General features: G+C 43.6%; 1 protein-coding gene across 1 annotated transcript in view; it reads left to right on the top strand.

Moving 5' to 3' along the window:
- cntn5 (contactin 5) overlaps positions 1 to 21,053 on the top strand; it is a 65,968-nt gene extending 44,915 nt beyond the window's left edge. Inside the window, exons 11-22 of the mRNA XM_061072674.1 lie at positions 306 to 433; positions 2,081 to 2,256; positions 3,803 to 3,923; positions 6,556 to 6,714; positions 8,974 to 9,123; positions 9,729 to 9,799; positions 17,186 to 17,420; positions 17,518 to 17,627; positions 17,768 to 17,954; positions 18,122 to 18,234; positions 19,131 to 19,299; positions 20,950 to 21,053. Coding sequence (XP_060928657.1) covers positions 306 to 433; positions 2,081 to 2,256; positions 3,803 to 3,923; positions 6,556 to 6,714; positions 8,974 to 9,123; positions 9,729 to 9,799; positions 17,186 to 17,420; positions 17,518 to 17,627; positions 17,768 to 17,954; positions 18,122 to 18,234; positions 19,131 to 19,299; positions 20,950 to 21,053 — 1,723 coding nt within the window. The remainder of the gene's footprint in view (positions 1 to 305; positions 434 to 2,080; positions 2,257 to 3,802; positions 3,924 to 6,555; positions 6,715 to 8,973; positions 9,124 to 9,728; positions 9,800 to 17,185; positions 17,421 to 17,517; positions 17,628 to 17,767; positions 17,955 to 18,121; positions 18,235 to 19,130; positions 19,300 to 20,949) is intronic.
- Positions 21,054 to 22,463: the final 1,410 nt, after the last annotated feature.

Below are 22,463 nucleotides of genomic sequence, written 5' to 3'. Positions count from 1 at the left end.
CTCGGTCCTCTGAGCTTTTTTTCACAACACAAACAACTCAGATGTTTTTTTTTTCGTCCTCAAACGCAGTGATAGTAACAATTCTGCTGTAAACAGTTTTATTTTAGATTTCCCACCGGTATCTAATGAATGTTTAATTCAAGAATATCTGAGCAGTTCTTAGTCTCATCCCCAGTGAACGTTGCTATTATTGTACCGTGACACAACCACAAACATACAGTATCACCCTTCAACTCGCTCTGCAACTGTTCGTACGTGAATTTGTTTCTCATTCCCCGTATCGATTTGTGTGTCCTCTGTCACAGGATTATGTTGTTGCGGAACAACACTCTGAGAATTGTTAACTCCAGCCGAGCGGACGAGGGCAACTACGCGTGCCTGGCAGAGAATCAGTTCGGCTCGGCAGAGATGACGGCCATGCTGTGGGTAAAAGGTAAGTGATGCCCCGGGGGCCTTTATTTTCTGCCAAATTAGCACAAGTCGGCCACGAGTAAACAGTCCCCGGTGTCATTTTTCCCTCCCACCTCTGCTCCTGTGCCAGGAAATTTATCGTGCTTGCTCAACCGTGAACCAAGGGCCCTCACATTCCACGAATCATATTACAAGGACACACTTTCGCAGTGTAGAGGCTTCTGTCTCATCGGCCCCTGTTCACACCGGGTATTAACTTCTGTCTCGAGTGATTCCATCATAAGTGGACAGCTCTAAGTACACGTGAAAAACGCAGCCAGGATGCATTGAGGACGCAATTTGAGATCCGATCGCTCAGACCGAATTCAAGTGTGAATTCTTTCTGAGCGTGACAGTGTCCTGGACCGACTTGTCATCTGACGTCCTCTGGCTCCACAGCTCCCGACGTTTACTGGAAGTTATCCTGCCAGGAACATGTCTGCGTGAGCCAATGTGAGATCATATCCAAGTATAACCCTCAGCGAGCGATTGGGCGTTTTGAAGACGTTTCCAACACGTGGCAGACGTGAGGCAGGAGGAAGAATCTCTGAGGAGTAGGGTTGCAAAATTCCGGGAATTTTCAAAGTTGGAAACTTTCCATGGGAATTAACGGGAATTAACGGGAATTAACGGGAATTAACGGGAATTAACGGGAATAAACTGGAAATGTTGTGGATAATTTATACTAACTGTATTTACCTTGTCATATACAGACATAAATATAAACATATTGTTTTGTCATAGGCTGATTTGAGCCCTGAGGAAACTTTGGGCACTTGACTATATGCTTCTGCATCATTGTGTCATTCTTAACATAGGTCTTTGCACAGTATTTGCAAATGTACACAGCCTTTCCTTCTACATTGGATGGGGTGAAATGCCTCCACACATGAGATAGTGCACGTGGCATTGTTCTGTAGAATAAGATGAGAAAAAAGTTTGTAAAAAAACACTAATGCAATGCCAGAGATATAAATAGTTAGCCAAACAATTGGAATCGTCTGTAAAAATATTTTATAATTGATGGATAAATGTATGGAAATAGGTTAGATGAACAGATGAACAATACTCAATCAGCATGCTAATATATTTTTCCCCAGTTATATCATTGATATTATTTTTAAAATTCCCCAAATTCCCGAGCTTAACTTCCCATGGAAAGTTTCCGGAAATTTACTGGAAACTTTCCGCCCCTTTGCAACCCTACTGAGGAGCCATAAACTTAGAGGCAAAAATGTCAAATTTGAAAGACAGCGAGATTCAAGAACATAATTTGGTCTTTGCGAACAGAAATGATGGACAGTTGTATTTGCATATAGAGCGAGGAAGTGGTCACTGCAGATGCACATGGAGACGCATTCTAATGCCAGGTTTCAACTGACGCCTACTTGTGATCAGATTACACAAGATGTTTATGGCAGGTCTGAGCAGAGCCACAGATTCACGGTACACAGATCTAGTTCAGGGTATTTGGGACTTCCTCTCTGGCGAAGGTGAGTGTCACCACAACCCAAGCACAGGGTCGATGCCGGCGTCGGGTTCTGGTGATCGCTGTGGCGGTGATGTCTCGGTTGAACGCAGCCGCGCCGGGTTAGCCTGAGGTGACAGTGCAGCAGCTTTGTGCTTCCAGAGGCCATGCGTGTGGAGCTTAGCCCGGTCCGGGTGGAGGTCACCGTGGGCGAGAGCGTGGTGCTGAGCTGCAAGGCGACACATGACACATCGCTGGACGTGGCCTTCCAGTGGCTCTTCAACCAGAGACCCATCAACTTCCAGCAGGACGGCGGCCACTTTGAATACATCCAAACCGTAAGAGCAAGAGTAAGAGCAAACTAAGAGTCCGTTTTCCATCTGTTGGTTTTCACGTTATTGTCTTGTTGCACCAAACTCGCTGATATTGTGAATCAACCTCTTTGATTTAAAATGATTGATTTTATGTAGTTAATGTTTTCTACTAATTGCACCACACACCCACAGATAAGAAGATAATTATTGACACTGAAGGTCAGAACTTTATTGAATCCCACAGTCATACACTATATATCAAAGACTAGATGTTTTTTTTGAATGTCCCTGAAAGAATATAAAGGTCGAAACAAGGTCGGGGATGATTTAGAATATGAAGTAGGAATGAATATAATTAATTAAGAGAATACTAATAATGTGAAACTTTTCAAGGTGAATGAATATAACAACGTTTGTAGACGTATAACATTGTCTACGCTCATCTTTCTTATTAGGGCCCGAGCACAGACATCAAAGGTGTCTGGTGAGACCCTATTGAAATTGTAAGGATTATTATTATTTTTCATTGAATCATTAAATTATGGCATTGTATAAAACATCGTTATCAATCAATTCTCGACGACTGCACAGTCATTCCTGCTGAAACTTTCTGTTTGACTTAAAGGTTTGAAAAGTTGGAGAGATTGAAGGTCTTCTGAGGAAGGAGTCATAGAAATGATCCAGACAAAAGTGAAATATATAGAAACCGGACAAAGCATTTAAACCTTTTCTCCGCCTTTGACATCAAGGTCACATGACTTTATTCAGAAAATTATCCACCATCTACTCTGCAGTGCCTAGAATGATTAGCGATATACCGCACTAGCTGGTTTGCATGATCAACTGTTGGTTAGCTTCGTCCCCAGCATGCAATGAATCCTGGGATACGTTGTTTAATGCCTCGGGAACAGAAGGACTCATTTGTTGAGACACAGTTATTATTTGTTTAACTGACTCTTTTTCAGGTTTAGATGGATTCAACTTTAAAAACAAAAGAAGTAAATTGAACTCAGGCAAAGATTCAGATTTTATTCCCAGTCAATAGATATTCCTGGAGAGCCTTATGAGTCTGTAAGATTAATTTAGTTTTACATTTTAGATTTCCCCTCCCCTGACATAAGAAAGAAATCGCCAGCGACGAGGACGAGTTAGTAACGTCTCTCTCTCTCTGGCAGTGGGTGTTAAACTCACATCTGCCTGGATGTGTCCTCTGCTAGCGCCCGAGCTCTGGAGGGAAAGTATTTGCAGTGACATCCCTTTTACAGGCTGCACAGATTCCTGGCTTGATGCATGGTTTGTAATTTTAATCAGGTTTCGTACTAAACAGCTGCCTGTAGACCTTGAATTATTCCCAGTTTTGCCTCGGGCGTTTCTCATTTCGACAGAGGAAATACGGGCGACTGAAGAATGTAGCAGCGAGCGAGCACCTGAATTAAACAGGAAGCTCTGAAGCTGCGTGAGCCTCGACAGGATGTAGAGGAATCCCTCTCTCTCTTGCTAAACACAGATACACTTTGCTCTTCTAAATACCTAACTCCTTCTCCCATGCTTTGCTCTTTACAAATTGCAGCAGTCCTCCACGGTGGACCTGATGATTAGGAGCATACTGCTGAAGCATGCTGGGAAGTACGGGTGCCGGGCCCAGACCAGCGCTGACACGGTGTTTGCCGAGGCTGAGCTTCTTGTGCGAGGTGAGCTTGTTATCTGTCTGTCTGCAATGCAACATCTTTGCTGGAGGAGGTGACTCACTACCCCCCCTCCACCCCCCTTGAATTGAATCAGCTCCCTATAGCAGAATTCACAAAATTTATTTTGAAGTTTTTTACTCCAGGACGCTCTGAGGAGGAGTTTTTTGGGGGTGAAGAGGAATAATAACAAGATGCTGGACTCAGTCAGTGCACATTAGGGATGGGGGAAAAAATCGATTCAGTTACAAATCGCGATTCTTGTGAATGACGATTTTAAATCGCCATGCTGCCTCCCAAATCGATTTAAAAAAAAAAAAAAAAAAAATTTTAAAACATATTTATTGGTTTATAATGGGGGGGATATATGGGGGGAGCAACATCACACCAGAGCATGTTGACCAGCTCTTGTTTTTGCACAAGAATCTAAACATACCCAAGCACTAGCTTTGCATCGCCTACCTGCAAACAACAATAGCCTACTTTTTGTTTATTTCAAAGTTTATATTTTAGGTAAACTTTTATTCATTCTATTTAATTTACCTTTTATTTATTGTTTAAAAGTAGCCTAAGTGGCATACATTTCTTAATCTGTCAGTTTCTGTGCAGTTGACAGGGGCTTTACAATAATAGGGCACATTTTTATTTATTTTCTCTATTGGCTGCCCAGCAGTCATTAAGTTAATGTTAATATTTGAAATAAAACTGGTAAAGCTCTAAGTGAATTTGACTGTGATGTATTTGAAGGTATGATTCAACATTTTTCCATGGTCCAGTATTTAAAAAAAAAAATAACCAAAAGAAATCCCAGGAAATCGTAATATCGAATCGCAATACTTATAGAATCGCAATACCCACAGAAATCGCAATACATATCGTATCGCCACCTAAGTATCGTGATAGTATCTTATAGGGAGGTCCCTGCCCATTCCCGTCCCTAGTGCACATATGGGATCCTCACTATTGTTTAAAGACAAAGTCAGTGAAACTATTCTGTAGAGCAGTTACTGTGAATCAAGGAAATTAGCCACAAATGTGTTTTTACTGCAGCAGGTCGGAGGAGTCGACCAATTAGACATTAGAGACCATTTCCACATTGTTGGAACCGTTTGATCATCCTGACTAATTTTTACGGTCACTGTGAATATGGCCGGACAGACGGTCGTGTCTGCTTGAGCAAGTTTCATACGAGCTGTCGAGCAGATGAACTGTCTCGTGATCTGATCGAGTGGCAGCGTCTGAGTGCGGCTGATAATGTAACGTGTGGATCTTTATCTGAGCAGCGTGTCGTCTGTGGGTGACGCAGCTTTAGATAGTTTGAGATAAGATGTTAGGTTCTGTAAACCAAAACTTTAACATGAGTTTGTTTTTTTCTGAACTGTCGTATATTTCATTCAGGAATACAGGTTGTTTTCTTTTGTTTTTGTTTTGTTTATTTATCTATTTTCCATAATTTTGTATTAATAGTTTTATTAAATGAACACTTAGTTTATGTTATTCTATTAAAATCGGCCACTCTTAATCAGCCACCTGATGAATTGATCTTGCTCCTGTGTATGAATGTATATGTGTGGATCGTTAAAGATAAGATGTTATGTTCTTTAAACCAAAACTTCCTGGTCAGGCAATAATTCAGTATTATGTTATTGTACATTTCATCCAGAATACAGATTATTTCTTTTTCTTTTTGTTTTGTTTATCTATCTATTTACAATCCTTTTTTATGATTAGTTTAAATTAAATTAATTCATTAGAAATTGGTTTGCTCCTTTAACCTCAAATTGCCTCTCAGTTTCTGTTATTCTTATTTATCTATCTTATTTAGTTATTTATTCTTTTTATCAGCCAACTGATGAATGTATATCGTAAAAAAGGAAATATTTCAGTCGTGTCATCCCTTCTCCACAATCTCATATTCAATGATTGTCATTTCAAATTAGCTCATATACAGAGTCATAACAAAGAGGGTTTTGTTTCCATGGTGACACAAAAGTCGTCTTAACTTCCCATGATGCAAATGCCCCTTTTCAGCGTCACCTTCTAACGGGCACTTTTTGGGCGACACAGTAGATTGGTTTTCATGGAGCGTACCAGCTGCCCACTCTTTCATTTACAGCTGTTCCCCCCCAGAGTCCTTAGACATTTGCTGTACTTGCAGATTACGTTTACTATTGAATAGCGCGGTAAACATATGTTCGGCCGTATTGAAACATCGGAAGGTCTGCGGCACAGTCACGCTCAGCAGAACTGGCAAACTGCCGTCTGAATCCCACCCTTCCAAAAAAGACAGCACCAGTTAGTATCCCTTCATCAGCAGGAAACCGTTGGCAGCAGAACCGTGTCGGACTCACATCCTGGTTCGGTTTAGGATGACGTGTTTCTTGTCGGCTGTTTGTTTGCACAAAGATTACAACAGGGAATCTGTGTTGTCACCATATGCACACAACTCTGAATCCTTTTTTAAATCTCACATGGCTGCATCCATCAGTGATACATGGTTTTTATGATGAAGACGTCACAATATCATCCAGTTTAGGATGAATTCAAACAACTGTCTTTTTTCTCTTTTCCTCCTTCGTGCATCATCCATCCACACACCTGTGATTCCTTGTCTGTGTCCCCTCTCGTTTTTCTCCAGGTCCTCCCGGCCCCCCCGGAGTGGTGATCGTGGAGGAGATCACAGACACCACAGCCACCCTGTCCTGGACCCGTGGCCTCGACAACCACAGCCCTATCAGCACCTATAATTTACAGGCCCGCAGCCCATTTTCATTAGGCTGGCAAACTGTCAAAACAGGTAATCAATAAGGAGAAAATTGCAGCCCCCCTCAATCTGGAAGGTGAAGGTGGGGCCACGTAGAGACTTTAATCCGGCCCACAGTCATGTCCAGGGACTGTGAATCAGAGCTGCTGTTTCCAACACACGGGATCAAACTCTCTAGTTGCAATTTACTTCTATATATTATCACCATCAGTCTTTTAAATCCAATCCAGAAAGTAGCTTGTTTCAATCTGGACCAAAAAACTCTCTGACGCCTGAAGTTAAAATCCAAGTTCTCCGTCCTTATTTCAGTTTTTTTACATTTGAACTATTGTTCGGAGGAGCTTATAACAGAAAGTAATTTAAGCCCATTTCAAATGTCATTGGTTTTAATTTTATTCCGCCTCGTATCCGTTAGTGTGAAATTAACCTTTCAGGTGTGAATTATGACACTTTATCTTTGTCCATTTGGCGTAAATGCACTTTCTCCCTCTCTTTCTGTACCTTGACAGTAAAAAAAACCATCAGTTAGCATTAAGGGATGAAGGCTCGCTAAGCGTTGTGTATAATCCGTCTTAATATGCCGTTTGGTAATAAAAGCAGAGTTGAAGGTGTGATAACGATTCATCCCCACTGATTTATAAATCATACTTTGTGTACATTCCTCTGGCATCATGTCTCCTCAACCGCACTTAATTCGACAAAGCACAATTAGGCCCGTGTGATGTTTTTTGCGATGTGTTGAACTTGTTAAGATTAGCATAAAGCAGATAGCGCGTTTAGCTCCCACTCCCTGCAAACACAGTTATCAGCCGCTGTTTGAATAGCAGCTTGCTTGACTGAGTGGTCTCATTGTGAGCTGCGTCGGATGATAAGAGACGTGAGCTCTGCCGCTTCGCCCCAGCGTCGCTGGAGTTAGCATAGAGAGAGACCCCTGGTTCATTTGTGACATGGATATGCTTTCAGTCAATGTTTGTCTTGCTGCTGCAGAGTCAACGTTGACAAAAGGTTGATCACGGCGTCCCTGGAGAAATTAGATTAGTTGGGTAATGGTTGAAAACACATTCATGAACTGGAGTTTTTCTTTTTCCAGGATGTAGTTTGTAGCTACTCAGCTCTGAAATCAGCTTCCCTCCTATGTGACGTGTTAGACGTCCAAATGTGTCCTGAAGCTGCCAGTGAGTCGCTGCTCAGGCATCAAAACATCATGTGCCAGGTTTCAGGAGAAAGCTCTTTTAGGAATATGCCAAATAACAGAGTATCTGGAGGGAAGGTGCTTAACGGTTGAGTCCAAACCAACAAAAACAGGGTTTTCCAGTTTTCTGGCTCCGTATTCAACCAGATTTGATTTTAAAATGAAACCAAAGACAAGGTTGAAGTGTCGACTCTCGGCTAGATTGTGTTTGAAAGATGGACGACAGGAGCAATAGTGAAGCCAACGTGTCTCGGTTGCCCCCTGGTGGCTGGCTGCAGTATAGGTCATTAATCCTGCCTCCTCCATGTTAGCAGATGGGAAGTAAGTGTTATGTTTAAAAGGTAGAGGAGATAAGATAAGACAAAAGTTAATAGTGAAGTAAGTTTAACCACATAAATAACATCAAATAACGTTTTAAAAGTGAATCCAGAATCATTTTAATTTGCACACCTCTCTGATCGTGTTAAGTAACGAGGATTGACAGCTGACACTGGCATGGGCGGGACCTTGCTACCGTGGCTCCACCCCCAAAGACTCCAAATGATACGATTGAAGCAAGATGGCAGCGTTTTGGTTTTTTTGGCTCATTTCTGGATAGTGGTAGGAAGTGGAGATGCACAGTCCAGCTTTATTTACAACCTATCGTATAAACAGAGCAGGAGTTATTCCTCAATTTCAGGGGACACTGCCTCCAAGTGATCATATAAAGTCCTCGTGGTTAATCATATGAAATACTTTGTTGGTAAAGATAGCCTCCGGGCTCCAGCCCACAGACATTCACAGACAGTTTGGATTTGCAGCTCCACACTCCTTGTGTTGGCTTCCTTCAATGAAACACCTGCTGTTGCCTGATTGAGATCAGGTGACCGCCATAAAAATAACTCCCTGTTCGCCTTTTCACCACGATCAGCATCATTTTCCTGCCTGATTGTTCTTCAGGGGGACTTTACGTTTATAGTCTGTGATTCTAACACTGTTCAGCACTCGATGCGGATGAGACCTCCGTTCAAACAGGCTTAAAGTTGAAGAAAAGTGCAGCTGTTGTGATGTGGCGCTTGTCCCGAATAAATAAATACACAAGCAAACCCTCTCGTGTGCAGACCCAGACCCAGTGACCGGGAACATGGAGTCGGCCATTGCTGTGGAGCTCAACCCCTGGGTGGAGTACGAGTTCCGGGTCGTGGCGAGCAACGCGATCGGGACCGGAGATCCCAGTGCTCCTTCCAGGGGAGTGAGGACTAAAGAAGCAGGTAAATCCATCAGTGCAAGTCATGTTCCCCTCGTCAATGAGCTCAATTTTAATTGGTTGAGACGTTACAAATCAATAAGATGCTTTCATGAATTTCAAGAAGTTTAGTGTTTCTGTTAATGCAGCATCTCCTTTAACGCCCCAAGGCAGAGACTCAGCAGAATCAACCATTTAAAGCAACTCAGAATTCACCGACACATCCTGGATCTGCTGCTGCTTGTTTCTCCTCTAATATGTAATAATTACAAAGGGCGGCGGTCAATCAGAAGTGGCTGTATTTTATATGTTTAATCTCCTTCATCATAATTAACAGACTAATTACTGTATCTCCGCACAGTCGCGTTAATCTGTCCTAGAATTTACAGCAATGATCCACTCGCCAGAAAAAGGGTGTAAAATTCAAAACCACGAAAAAACTGCACAATAACCACGTTCCTTTTGTTTTCTGGTTCAGTTAAATATCTGTTTTACACACAAGATCCATTTTATAATCTTCATAAACATTCCAATCATCAATGAAATGTAGGATAAATGATCACAGCCTGTAAAGAGTTTAGTGGGGGAGTGAGTTTTGCAGTGTTAACCTTTCTTTCCTCTTCCACACAGTCCCAGCAGTGGCACCAGCGAATGTTAGTGGTGGAAACGGCCGCAGGCACGAACTGGTGATCTCATGGGAGGTAGGTCCTTTGCCAAAGTCTCTCTGTAGTACGAGCATGACAGAAAAAAAAACACACAAATGTCACAGTGGTGTTTCAGCAAACTGCAATTTTCACTTTTGTTGAATAAACAGGGGTTAATTGAAGCTTTTTATTTCGTCTCCTCTCACTCAAACATCATCTTAGCAGCTTCCTGTTGTATCGAGGAACGTCAACGACTTGACATTCAAACCGTGAAGTGTTTTCAAAACTCAAGAGAAACTCAGATTTTCACATAATTATAATATCTTCAGTACGTATGAGTGAGAGGCCTTGAAATCCAAGGTGCTTTCTAATAGAGGCTGAAAAAAACCTGGAATTCAAAAATAAACTAGAGTTCAACCAAAGTGTCCTGTATAATTTGAATGCGATTAATTTCAAAATGTGTTGCCATTTCAAACAGACACTTACTTAGTCTCAAATAAATGGATAAGGTGGTATGAGCATCTATTCGCCTCAAGTGTGACGGATGAACTATTTCCATTATCAATCAACAGCATTAGAATGACTAGAATTGAGTTGTATTGATGAATAATTATCTATAGTTTAATATTGTTTCTAGTGATTATATTTAATGAGCCATGTTGGGTGGCTATAAGAGTAGATGTTTTATTTTTATGCTGTTAATGTGATTTCAGCCCTCTGAGACAAATTATAATTTGTAAATATGGGCTTTACAAATAGGAAATTGATTAATTGATTGATTGATTGATGGTCTAAACTAAACATTTATATGTAAAAATTAAAAAAACAGTTAAATAATATAAGACTTTGAACAAACAGGCTCTGTAGCAGTGGACTCCATCATGACGACAGCAGTGGGTCTTTATTTGCTGAGGCTCAATAACTGATTATCACAAAATGTTTGCCCAATGAAGTTAACAAACAACAAGATAAATATAAATGTTGATTCAGATGAGTTTATTCTTATTAAATTCACTTTATAAGCCAGTTCCTCTAAACCCTTCCTGCTTGTGACCCTCTGGAACAAAGCCCGGCCTCCAGTACTGAAATCACCAGGGATTAAAGTGTATTTACTCAATAAAATATGGAAAGAAACTTATTGGGCATAAAAAATTTAAACATGACAATTAATTTGTAGCGAGGGGAAAATGTATCATCACCCCCCCGCTGCTCAGAACATTCCTGCAGCTTGATCCAGGAGGGACAACAAGCAACGTTCCCCTTTAAACATCTGCACTGAAACCACAGCTTCACCACCTTCCTACAGGATTTCATCTGTCACTAAATAATAAAAATCCTGTATAACTTAATAATCACGTAGCGGTTGCTGCTGCATGTGGCATTCATTAAACAGCGTCACTTTCTCCTGCCTGGGAATTCTTGTCAGACATTATTAAAGGGAATAAAACACGGTTGATGGACGACACTCGTTCTTGTGGGTTCTGAGGAAAAAACTAACGCTCTGATGATTTTCTGATTCAGGTGATTGACTGTGTTAGTTTACAGTCAGTTGCATTCGCTTTCAGTGGGAAATGATGGGGAGGGGCTGTAGTTTCACTCAGTGTGTGCTGGGGACCTGCGTTTTCTTTCCTTTCCTATTCCCTGAACCGTCAAAGTGGGATCTAATTAAAACATAGAGGAGTCGTTTTCAGCAGCTCGAGTGAGAAATTGATGAGAGGAGTCGGGAGATGTTCTTAAAACGGGAGAAGAAAGATGTTCGGTGGGATTTTCAGCAGAATTTAAATAACCCAGCGGAGGAGGTCGACGGCTGTGGCAGAGGAATTTCTGTGGTGAACTTAGTTTTGCTTAAATTGGACGCTTTATTTTTATCTAGTAGAAAAAAGAGCTGAAGCTTAAATTCAAGCAGAAACGTTATTGATCGAATTAGTCAGAAAATTTCAGATTAATGGAGACGCTTGTTTCCAGTCTTTCTTTCCTCTCGTGCGTTTTATAGGTTGCTTGTGAATGTAAAAGCAAAGTAAAGAAAGCCCAAAGTTCATGGTGCTCCTCTCCGCTATAGAAAATCTTCCTCCAGAACTTCTCATCAGTAGTCCAACATATACTTTTTGCACAAAAAAAACCACATTTGCATAATGCACGGCTGGCAGCTAGTCATGCACGCTCCCTTTCAAAACCAGGTAGAGTGAGAGCGGAGGCCAACATTTCATACACGTGCTCGAGCTGCAGCCAAGGACGCCGTCAGGAAAGGTTTTCTGTACATTACAGGATTCTGAACCTTTTCAAGTGACAAACCCACATTTTAATTAGGAGCCTGAATATGTCTCGTTTAAGATTTTATCCAAAGACAAATTAATTCACACAGATTTAGGTAAAACAAGTTCCAAATTAAGTCTTAAAGGTTCAGTGTGTAAACTGCAACATGCAACCTCACCATCAGATGTCTCTAAACTCTACACACTGCACCTTTAAACTTGCAACATTATAAATGGTTGTATTTAGCGTAGTGAGCTGTTTGAGATTTAAGCTTAAAGGTCGCTTCAGTCACCGTCCCCTGGGAAAGCTTAATGTGCTGCTGGAGGATTTTTCTGCAAACTGTGTCCGTACTAATGTCGAAAAATATCAATTTTTTTATAAAAGAAAGCTCCCACTGAGATTTCTAATACTGTGGAAGTCGTAGCAGACGAGCTGCCCAGCACCACAGCTGCAGAGACAAAGATAAAATATCACCGGTGAGGATGCACTCAGCTCCCAGGGGAATCGTGACCCGTGCATTCAATCCAGTGGAATAACACCGAGGTGCGGAGGTGGTCTGTGGAGGAGAGGGTCCGTGAGTCGTGAGAGGGCTCAGGTGAGCACCCGTCATTAGGGCAGGGTGACCTTCTTCCATTTCAGACAGCAGAGAGGGTACAGACCCATCTGCTGCAGCATTCCACAGGATTTTCTCGGACTGGGGGTTTTACTGAATCTGAACTCCTCGCTGGAGGATTCGATCAGGTGGAGCCGGCTTCAGCTGCTCCACCACGGAACAAACCAGATGAGAAAGATCCAAGAGGCGCTGAATTGATTTGCCCTCAATTCAGCGCCTCTTGGTTAACTATGACCCCGGAAGACTGAGAATCTCCACCGATAGATTAGAGAGTGTTCACTGGGGCAAGAGTGGTTTTCCACCAGAGCAGAGGTTGAAGGGCTTATTGTAAAAAGGAAGCAGCTGCAGAGGGACGAGGAAAATTAAACTGGTCCCAAATGGATTTAAGTCACAACAGCAATAAATAATTCAATATGAATATTTTATAACAAACAGTACGGCGGCAATGCAACTTAAGGAAACACACATATAAAACGACAGCAAACACATTCATCAATCTGACAACATACTCGCCGACAAATGGAAAACGTGCTGCGAATGTTTACAACACAAGTGTTTCCAGGAGACACAAAATAGTGATGATGGTTGAAACACGCTTGCTGTGGAACTCGTGAAGTTATCAGCTATAAAATGACTTAAATGCTTATTTTAACATTGGGATTTGTTAGCATCTTGTTGGTATTATTATTCCTCAAATTCAAGTAGTGTCTCTAAATACACTTAGTTAATTGTGAAACAGATTTGACCTTATGTCGACCACAGTAGGGATGATACTTGTTGATCTGAAAAACACAAGGTTAGCATTTACTTGAGTGTGTTTATATCAGATCACTTGAATTATCAGGTTAAAGACAAATATCTGCATGTTTTCCTATGTTGTTGAACTCTCAGGGCCATACGTGAAATAGAACCCGTTCAAGTAGAACTAAGAGAGAGTAATTGACCCTGTGATTCTATAACATCTCAGGGTCTCCTAATTGGCTCTCATTATTTTAAGTTATGGAACACATGTGCACGTGTTGTTGACTGTGGACACAAGCGTCTCCTTTATCAGTAACAGTAGCACAACCTCAAGATCATAGCTCCTTGCATTTTAAACAGGTTCATGTTTTTACTGTGTTGGAAATTTACTTAACCATCCAGGGTGTCAGAGTTCGAGGGCACAACTTCGTCGCAATTAAAGAACTTGCTGACACAGCTCAAAGTAGGCCAGCGACGCCGTATATTACCCAGAGCCGCAGCAGCCGGCCAAGTGATTAAGATGTAGTGAATTTAAAATCTGGTCCCACGAGAGACCAACAACGATGATTAACCTTGAGTCGCGGAGTCGTTCCTAATAAATCCAGGGGGTGTTTATGAATATCCGTTTGTACTCTCCGTCTTGACAATGATTGTACAAAGTGTAATAAATCTCCGGCTAAGTAAAGAGGATATTAGTGTGAATCGTTTCCAAGTGGACAGCTTGGCCCTCGGCCAGGTCCAGGGGTGCAGCATGTTCAGAATTACTATGAGCAAAGCCCGGAGAATTTGCAATGGAGATCGGTGGAAGGATATATTAACAGGGGAGCGCTGAACAGATGTGGAAGCAACTGACAGTTATTCTTGTAGTTATTAAGTATGGGAGCCCAACTGCCACTGGGAAGATAACCTTCACACAAGCAGAAGTGCACCTCGGTGGCACATTATGGAGGATAATGTCCTTTCCAGATGGGATGGTGTTTGGTGGTGGACCGTTTCCTATTTATAACTCAAGAGGGTCATTAGGCGTGACGAGAATGACACAGTGCACGACCTCTTTGTAAATAAATACAGGACCCCAATGTTGGGGAACAATAAAAGGGGGGGTCTCTTTATTCCAGTTACACAAAGCAGCCTCTGGAGATACGTTTGATATAAAACCTGCAGAAATAGAGTCAATTCAAATGATGGCCTCCACCAAAGAGGTGATGTTTTTAACCCTGGCTGTGGATGCACAAAAACTACTTTACTGATTATAATGAAACTTGGTAGAAGGTTTCGGGTACGGGCAAATACTAACCCCTTCATTGTTGGTGCAGATAAGATTTTTCTTTTTCCTAGGATAAGATAGGATGAGGGACATTCTCCCTTCAACTTACATGTCTGCTTGTTTTTAAAGCCTTGAACAGTCGGGCTCCTTCCTGTATCTCCGGGCCCGTACACACATCTGGTATTAACATGTTTTTTTGTTGTGATCCGATCCGTGCGTGTGAACACGGTGTGAACAGGGTGTGAACACGGTGTGAACACGCTCAGATCAGAAAGCAGTCATCTCACACATCTGGAAACTCAGATTGGGTGAAACAACTGCATAAATTAGTCTTAACACATCAGAAATATGTGTTAATTTGGATGTGGATCGGAGGAGTGAGATGTGATCACACGTGGTCACAGGAGACACACGCAGGACAGGTTTTAATGTCGGGTGTGAACACACGTACATCACGCTGGCCACTTGTGATCGGATCTCTCAGGACAGATGTTAGTAGCAGGTGTGCAAGGGGCCTGGATCTAACTCACTTTAATGTATGATTTATTCTTAATTACTGGTATGGTTGAAATCTGAAAGGATTTGTTGTTTTTTATCTTGTCATACTTTATGTTTTGGATTTGATTACTCGATTCATTTGTTTTGTTTTTATTGTAAAGCACTTTGTAACTTGGTTTTACATGGTACAATTAAAGTTATTGTTACAATTATAAGTTTATCACTCAGAATGATTAAAATACTGTCTCGATGAGATTCATGAATCTGCAGCTTTAGTGATACAAACCTCCATCATTGGAACAGTCAAGATATTTTACATAAATCAAATTGTGCCTGTCTACAGAAGAAATAGACAAAGAAAACAAATAAACATCTATTTAATGGAATAAAAGCAAAAGTATAATATAAAGTTCCTCATTTAAATATAAGGAAGTCGAGGTAAAGAGGATGCAAAGAGGAAACAATAGCAGTAAAGTGACTGGCATAGATAAGTATGGTAAATAACAATAATACTAATATACTATAATAGTGTTTTAAGGTGGTATGATGGATATGAACGTGAAAGAGCCTCAACACAAGACTAAGCGTAAACATTTCTCAGTCTGCTCTGTTTTTATTCACTTCACTGAAGTTCAGGCTTTTTACCTGAGGAATCAAAGTACCTCTTAATGCCTCCTCTGAGACCATTGTATGGAACAGGAAATAGTCTCCCATCGATACGTGTGAGTCAGGATCACTGGGACCTGCTGTGATGTTCTATTTAGACGCTCTGTCCTCTTTTTGGTACTTGGCATTTTTACGTCGTTTTAGTTCTGCCCTATTTCTTCTCCTTTCTGCTAAGTGCTTTTGGAAATAAATCAGGAGCCGGCCGGTGATCAATGCAGATGGATATTAAAGGAGACGGCGCAGGAATGTTCACCCTCTTCTGGCAGTCGCGGCATGTGAGCGCCTCTCCGGTCGCCTGTGAAGAGTTGTCAGAGCCCGGGCGGCCGCGGTGGGCCGGGTTATTAAGCAGGATGAATGACTCGACAGTCGCCGCAGCTTCATTCAGCCGTCTCATTAGATGGCTGGCGCTCAGACACCCGCTCTCTTCTCGGGGAGCCATTCCGGGGTGGGGGGGGGCTCAGCGGGCCCCTCCAGCAGATTCACCTCAGTCAGAGCAGCCGTCACAGTCTCCTCACTTATCCGGGACGATCAAGACGCCCAAACCCACAAGTGCTTCTACATTAAACAAGCTAATGTGTTCATGCTGTTTTTTCCAAAAGATCCATCTTCCTTGGCACGCCTTTAAAAGCATTTTTCCCGCTCTGATTATATCTTCGATGCTAGCTAATTAATTCCCACTTATCATCTCTGTAATCAGGGAGACGTGCCGATTGGTCGTCGTTGAACGAAACGTGAACTACACCCCCGCCCGCTGCCTCTGCAGACTGGATGGCATCGTTTGGGGCGATGCCTTCAGGGGACGATATTCCCTTCATGCCCGAATGCAAATCAGCACATTAGAGTGCCAGCCGCAGCCTAGTTGCCAAAAAACAGGTGTACAGGTGTTTGCCATTTATTAAATTTCACCAAAGATTGAATCACTGCAGCTCTTTTTTTAATTAGATTCCAGCCCACTTAATGAATTGGCATTTGATTTGATTAAGCAGCAGAGCAGCTGTGGAAAGGCAGCTCCCGGTTTGCCCACTTCAGGAAGGACCACGGATTAACTTCGCACCCGTCACACACACACACAGATGCCGGGTCCCAGGAATCCTCCCGTCAGACATGGGAAGATAAATAGCAACATAATGGGCGCGGCTGAGCCAGTAATTATTTGTTTCCATTACTCAGGAGTGACGGCATCTTCATCAACACCGGCTGACAGATACAGTAAATGAGTAGGAAATTGAAAATACGTTATATGGGTCTGTACCCCGGAGGAGAAACCCTAACCCTGCTTTTTGGTTTCTCTTCAATGAAAACCTTGTTTGAAATGAATACGCTGCTCAAATGAGGAAGTGACTGAGCCAGGTTTTGCTCTTACGCTCGAGTGATCGCTCTTCCTCTCTTCTTCTGATTCCTCCAGCCGGTGTCTGAGGAGTTCCAGAACGGCGAAGGCTTCGGCTACATCGTGGCTTTCCGCGCCAACGGGACCCGAGGCTGGAAGGAGAAGATGGTGACTTCGGCCGACTCCACCACGTACAAGTACCGAGACGAGACCTTCCCCCCCCTCACGCCGTTCGAGGTGAAGGTCGGCGTGTACAACAACAAGGGAGACGGGCCCTTCAGCAAAGTCGTTGTCATCCACTCGGCTGAGGGGGGTGAGTGGACATGTGTGATTGTGTAGATTTAAAAAGGGAAAAAGGGAAGTTACTTACAGGTTTTTAATGTTTAATGATTTAACGTCTTGTTTCTCAGAACCGAGGGAAGCACCAACCGATGTGAAGGCTCAGAGCTTTTCTTCATCTGAAATCCGGGTCACCTGGAAACCCCCCAACCCCGGCCCCGGGAGACCGAGAGGATACGAGGTTTGTGTATATTCGTTACTCCGGGGTTGTGTTTGTATGCAACACGTGCACATCTACATACGGTGTGTGACATTTTGCGTGCAGCCTAGTAAACCTTTGTGCACGTTTTTCAAGTCAAAGTCGTCAATTTCTGTTTAAAGGTCAGCTACTGGAAAGACATGGAGCAGGAAGAGTCGGGAAAGAAACAGAGAACCGTGAAAAACGAAACATCCATGGTGTTGACGCGCCTGGACGGCAACAGTGTGTATCTCATCATCGTGAAAGGGTTCAACAGCATCGGCCAGGGTCCTGCCAGCGCCGCCGTCTCGGCCAAAACCAGGAAAGCCCGTGAGTGCAGCTCTGGCTCTAATCGTGTTCTGCTATATATAGCACAGAGGCTTTCTGATAAGATGGCTGCGAATATATCTCTGTAAAAAAGTGTGGCGGTTGACCTCATTGGTCCGAGAACGCTGTTTTGAATTCGATTTTCCAAGAGTTTTGCATTCTCTCCTCAGCTCCGGCTCAACCTCCTGCCAACCTCATGTGGATTCAGGAGGGCAACAACGTGTCTTTGAGCTGGGACCCGGTGAAGGCCAACGACAATGAATCTGATGTCATTGGTTACATGGTAATGAGCCGTTTCTAAAGTCACGTCTGCTCAGTTTGAAAAGACAGGAAAAGCATTCATGAAACTCAACGGTAGTGGTGGAGTGGGAACACTTTTACTTATTTTTATAAATCTAAATTCCTAAATTGAAAGTTTTCTTGTCCTTGTCAGAAATATAGATCCACAGGAGTCTCCTGATTAAATGTGTATGTCCCAGTATCTGTTTTTATTTAAGACTGTAAATAAAGATGGACAACAGGTCTCTACTTCCTTTCACTGTACAAGAATGAATCCAGAATATCCTGGATTCAGGTGCTGCTGGTTATTTGGAGTCTGCCCCCTGGTGATCGTAAGGTGGAGCTGCTCAACTGACCCTATTTTTATAGCTTTGAATAATTAAAGGGTTATGGTTAGGGTTAGGGTTAGAGTTAATTAAAGTCTAACTTACTGGAACTAGATCTACCTGAAATGGGAGCAACCATCTTTATTTAATGTGCACTTTTACTTTTTAGGTTGGTCCATGTCCCATCTGCTAACATGGAGGAGGCAGGGTTTATGACCTTTACTGCAGACAGCCACTAGGGGGCGATCCAGAAGTGTTGGATTGGTTTAAGGCTGAGCTTAATTAACAATCTATTTAATGACGTAATGATTTATACCAAAACACTCCATTGGTTTAAAAGTAAGACTTCAATGTCAATCAAACTGTTGCGTTCCAACTCATTTGTTAATAATTGATGATGATAGTAATTCAACATTTGAATATGAACATTTTGGAAAACAGAAACATCTCATCACCTCAAATGTCACTTTTCTTTACAACAGTTATAACTTGAATCTGACCCCAGCAGGTGTTTAATGATCTGAGCTGTTGACCCGGTGTGAACCTGGAGTGACTCTGTGCTTGTGTCCTGCAGGTGTTGCTCAAGCAGGAGGGCAGAGGTCACAACCAGGTGACCCGAACCATCAACCCGTCCACCATGCTCTCACTGCCGGAGGGAGGCACCTACATCATGGAGGTGCGAGCCCTCAGCGAAGGAGGAGAAGGAGCCGTCAGCTCCCAGGTTCGAGTCGTCACCTCCTCCGGTAAGCTTCATAGTATTTGTTACCTCCTCCCCATCTCTCTCTCTCTCTCTTCTTTCCATGACCACTGAAATCCAATCTCCGAGCTCAGGCTGTTTTCTCTTTGTAGAGATCTTGTGTTCTGCCCTTAATTGAGTCACCGCAGCTGTTGTGTGAGCCAAGTTTTCCTTTGCTAATACTGTTTTAATTACCTCACCCACACAAACCGTCCTGCTCCTGCACAGCCAATTAACTCCTAGGCAACAGGACAGGCAGGAAGTTCAATGTGCAACACCACCAAACTCCTCCGGGCGACGGGTTGTTGTTTTCCCTCCTCTTCCTCCTCCTCCTCTTCCTCCTCCTCGTCCTCCTCATCCTCCTTCTCGTCCTCTTCCTCCTCCTCCTCCTCCTCCTCCTCCTCCTTCTCGTCTACCTCCTCCTCCTCCTCTTCCTCCTCCTCGTCCTCCTCATCCTACTTCTCCTCCTCCTCCTCCTGCTCCTCCTCCTTCTCCTCGTCCTCCTCGTCTTCTCTTCCTCCTCCTCCTTCTCGTCCTCCTCCTCCTCTTCCTCCTCCTCGTCCTCCTCATCCTCCTCTCCTTCCTCCTCCTCTCCTCCTCCTCCTTCTCCTTGTCCTCCTCCTCGTCCTCCTCCTACTCATCCTCCTCCTCCTCCTCTTCCTCCCCCTCGTCCTCCTTCTCCTCCTCGTCTTACTTCTCGTCCTCCTTCTCCTTCTCCTCCTCCTCGTCCTCGTCCTTCTCCTCCTTCTCCTCCTTCTCCTCGTCCTCCTCGTCCTCGTCCTCGTCCTCCTTCTCGTCCTCCTCCTCCTCTTCCTCATCCTCGTCCTTCTCATCCTCCTTCTCCTCCTCCTCCTCCTCCTCCTCCTCTTCCTTCCTCCTCCTCCTCCTCCTCCTCCTCCTCCTCCTCCTCCTCCTCCTCCTCCTCCTCCTCCTCCTCCTCCTCTTCCTCATCCCCTCTTCCTCCTCCTTGTCCTCCTGCTCCTCCTCCTCTTCCTCCTCTCCTTCTCGTCCTCCTCCTCTTCCTCCTCTTCCTCCTCCTCCTCCTCTTCCTCCTCCTTCTCCTTGTCCTCCTCCTCGTCCTCCTCCTCGTCCTCCCCCTCCTCTTCCTCCTCCTCGTCCTCCTTCTCCTCCTCGTCCTACTTCTCGTCCTCCTTCTCCTCGTCCTCCTCCTCTTCCTCCTCCTCCTTCTCGTCCACCTCCTCCTCGTCCTCCTCCTCCTCTTCCTCCTCTTCCTCCTCCTACTCTTCCTCCTCCTCTTCCTCCTCCTCCTCTTCCTCGTCCTCCTCGTCCTCCTCTTCCTCCTCCTCGTCCTCCTCGTCCTCTTCCTCCTCCTCCTTCTCGTCAGCCTCCTCCTCCTCCTTTTCCTCTCCTCCTCCTCTTCCTCGTCCTCGTCCTCGCCCTCGTCGTCCTCCTCCTCCTCCTCCTTCACCACCCATTTTGTTGTTCTTCCTCGCAAGAAAGAAAAGGAAATTTATTTATAGCTCCAAACCCCCCAAGTGTAAATGTAGTTATTCAGAATTCATAAATAACATTTTTTGCATCTTTGTTTTCTCTGGTTTTGACTTGTTCTCTCTCTCTCTCTCTCTCTCTCTCTCTCCTCTCTCTCTCTCTCTCTCTCTCTCTCTCTCTCTCTCTCTCTCTCTCTCGCTCCTCTCAGGTGTTCGAGCAAAGAGCAGCCAGTGCTCGGTGCACCGTGTGCCTCACAGCCTGGCCTGGACGGCTCTGCTCCTGGTTCTCCTGGTGCCTTCAGCGTCCTGGTGAGGCCACCGCGTCCTCCGTCCTCATCTCCACGGAGGGAGCCACCGGTCTCCGCTCCCTCATTCCCCCTCTGACTGCCTGCTTGCTTTGGCCGAAGGGGGTCGAGTCTGCCAGTTGACGTTCAGCTCTTCCGAGTTCATCCACCTTTTTCTGTTTCAGTTCCCCCTCGTTGCTTTCCAGGGCCCCGGAACGTTTTTTCTGATAAGCTTTGTTGTCATCGACATCGACGGTTAGTGTTGTACTGTAGTGTACATTGTGCGGAAAAGATTTGTTTAGTCATTTCCTTTCTTTTAACATCATGTGTTCCTCGCCTTTGACTGGCATCAAACCACTTCCAGACGGCTCCTGCAGCTCTGGGGCTCCACAGAGCGTGAACAATTCCTGGAAAGCTGCTGTGGTAGTAATACAGGGATCAGCCGGCCTGTTTCTTCTCATTACTTATCTGCATCAATTTACCCCTTGGCTGCCTAACAAGCAACGAAGCAGAAGCTCAGTAGAGATAAGTGCATTGTTTTCTTATTCACACGTTGAGGAGGAGGAGGGAGAAAAAAAAAAGTTTTTTATGGAACCAAGAATCTTACTATTTCCAGACTTGCTTTTTGTACATTGTGTTACCTTTAGAGACGAAGAACCAGTGGTGTGTGTCCGCTATGTCGAACTCTGTGTTTTGGTAGCGGTGCCCGGTGATACAGTTGGTTGACTGTTGGATGTATGGAGGCGAGCGACAGGTGCTGACTCACCTGTCATGCCCCGAACACACACGAATAGACAAAGACAAACTCTGTACGGACTCTTGGTGTCAGTACGAATAAATGTGATGTATATTTTTAAATACTTGGTGTTTGTAATTTCTGGCGCTTTAGATATTGGTGACGAATGCACGAGGGTTTACAGATGATTATTGTTCGGTTTTATTCAAATTTGGTTTTCTAACAAGTAGTAAGAAAGAAAAAAAGAATGAGAAACATAAGCAGGAGAATTTTCTACATTTAACCGAATGTTATTATGGTAAAAAATATATAATTGTGTCTTTACAATGTTAGAAAACAAAGAAAAGTTCGGGGTCCAAAGATTTTCACTCTACAATCAAATAAAACTAAGAAAAGCGTAAAATTCTCACATTTGAGAAGAAGATAACACAAGAGTTTGATAATAATTTAAACCGTTGAACTTTAGCTCTAAAATACATCACTTGAAATTCCCTTTTCTTCTCTGACTGATCTGAACGCAGCTGCATCAGACGGCTCTTCACTCGGAGAGGTCATCCCGTGTCTTATGTAAAAGCTCCAGTTGATTGAATTCTGCACACGTGGCATTAAAGGCCGCAGAAACTTTTTTTCCTGTGATAAAAGCACCGCTGCAGATCCAAGAGCATCGTCCTCTCAGGCTCCTCTCGCCTTGTCTGCTGTAAAA

The sequence above is a fragment of the Limanda limanda genome, chromosome 6 (genome assembly GCF_963576545.1).
Source record: "Limanda limanda chromosome 6, fLimLim1.1, whole genome shotgun sequence".
Lineage (NCBI taxonomy): Eukaryota > Metazoa > Chordata > Actinopteri > Pleuronectiformes > Pleuronectidae > Limanda > Limanda limanda.
Note: the sequence above shows the minus strand (reverse complement) of the source record. Positions and strands in the feature narration are given on the sequence as shown.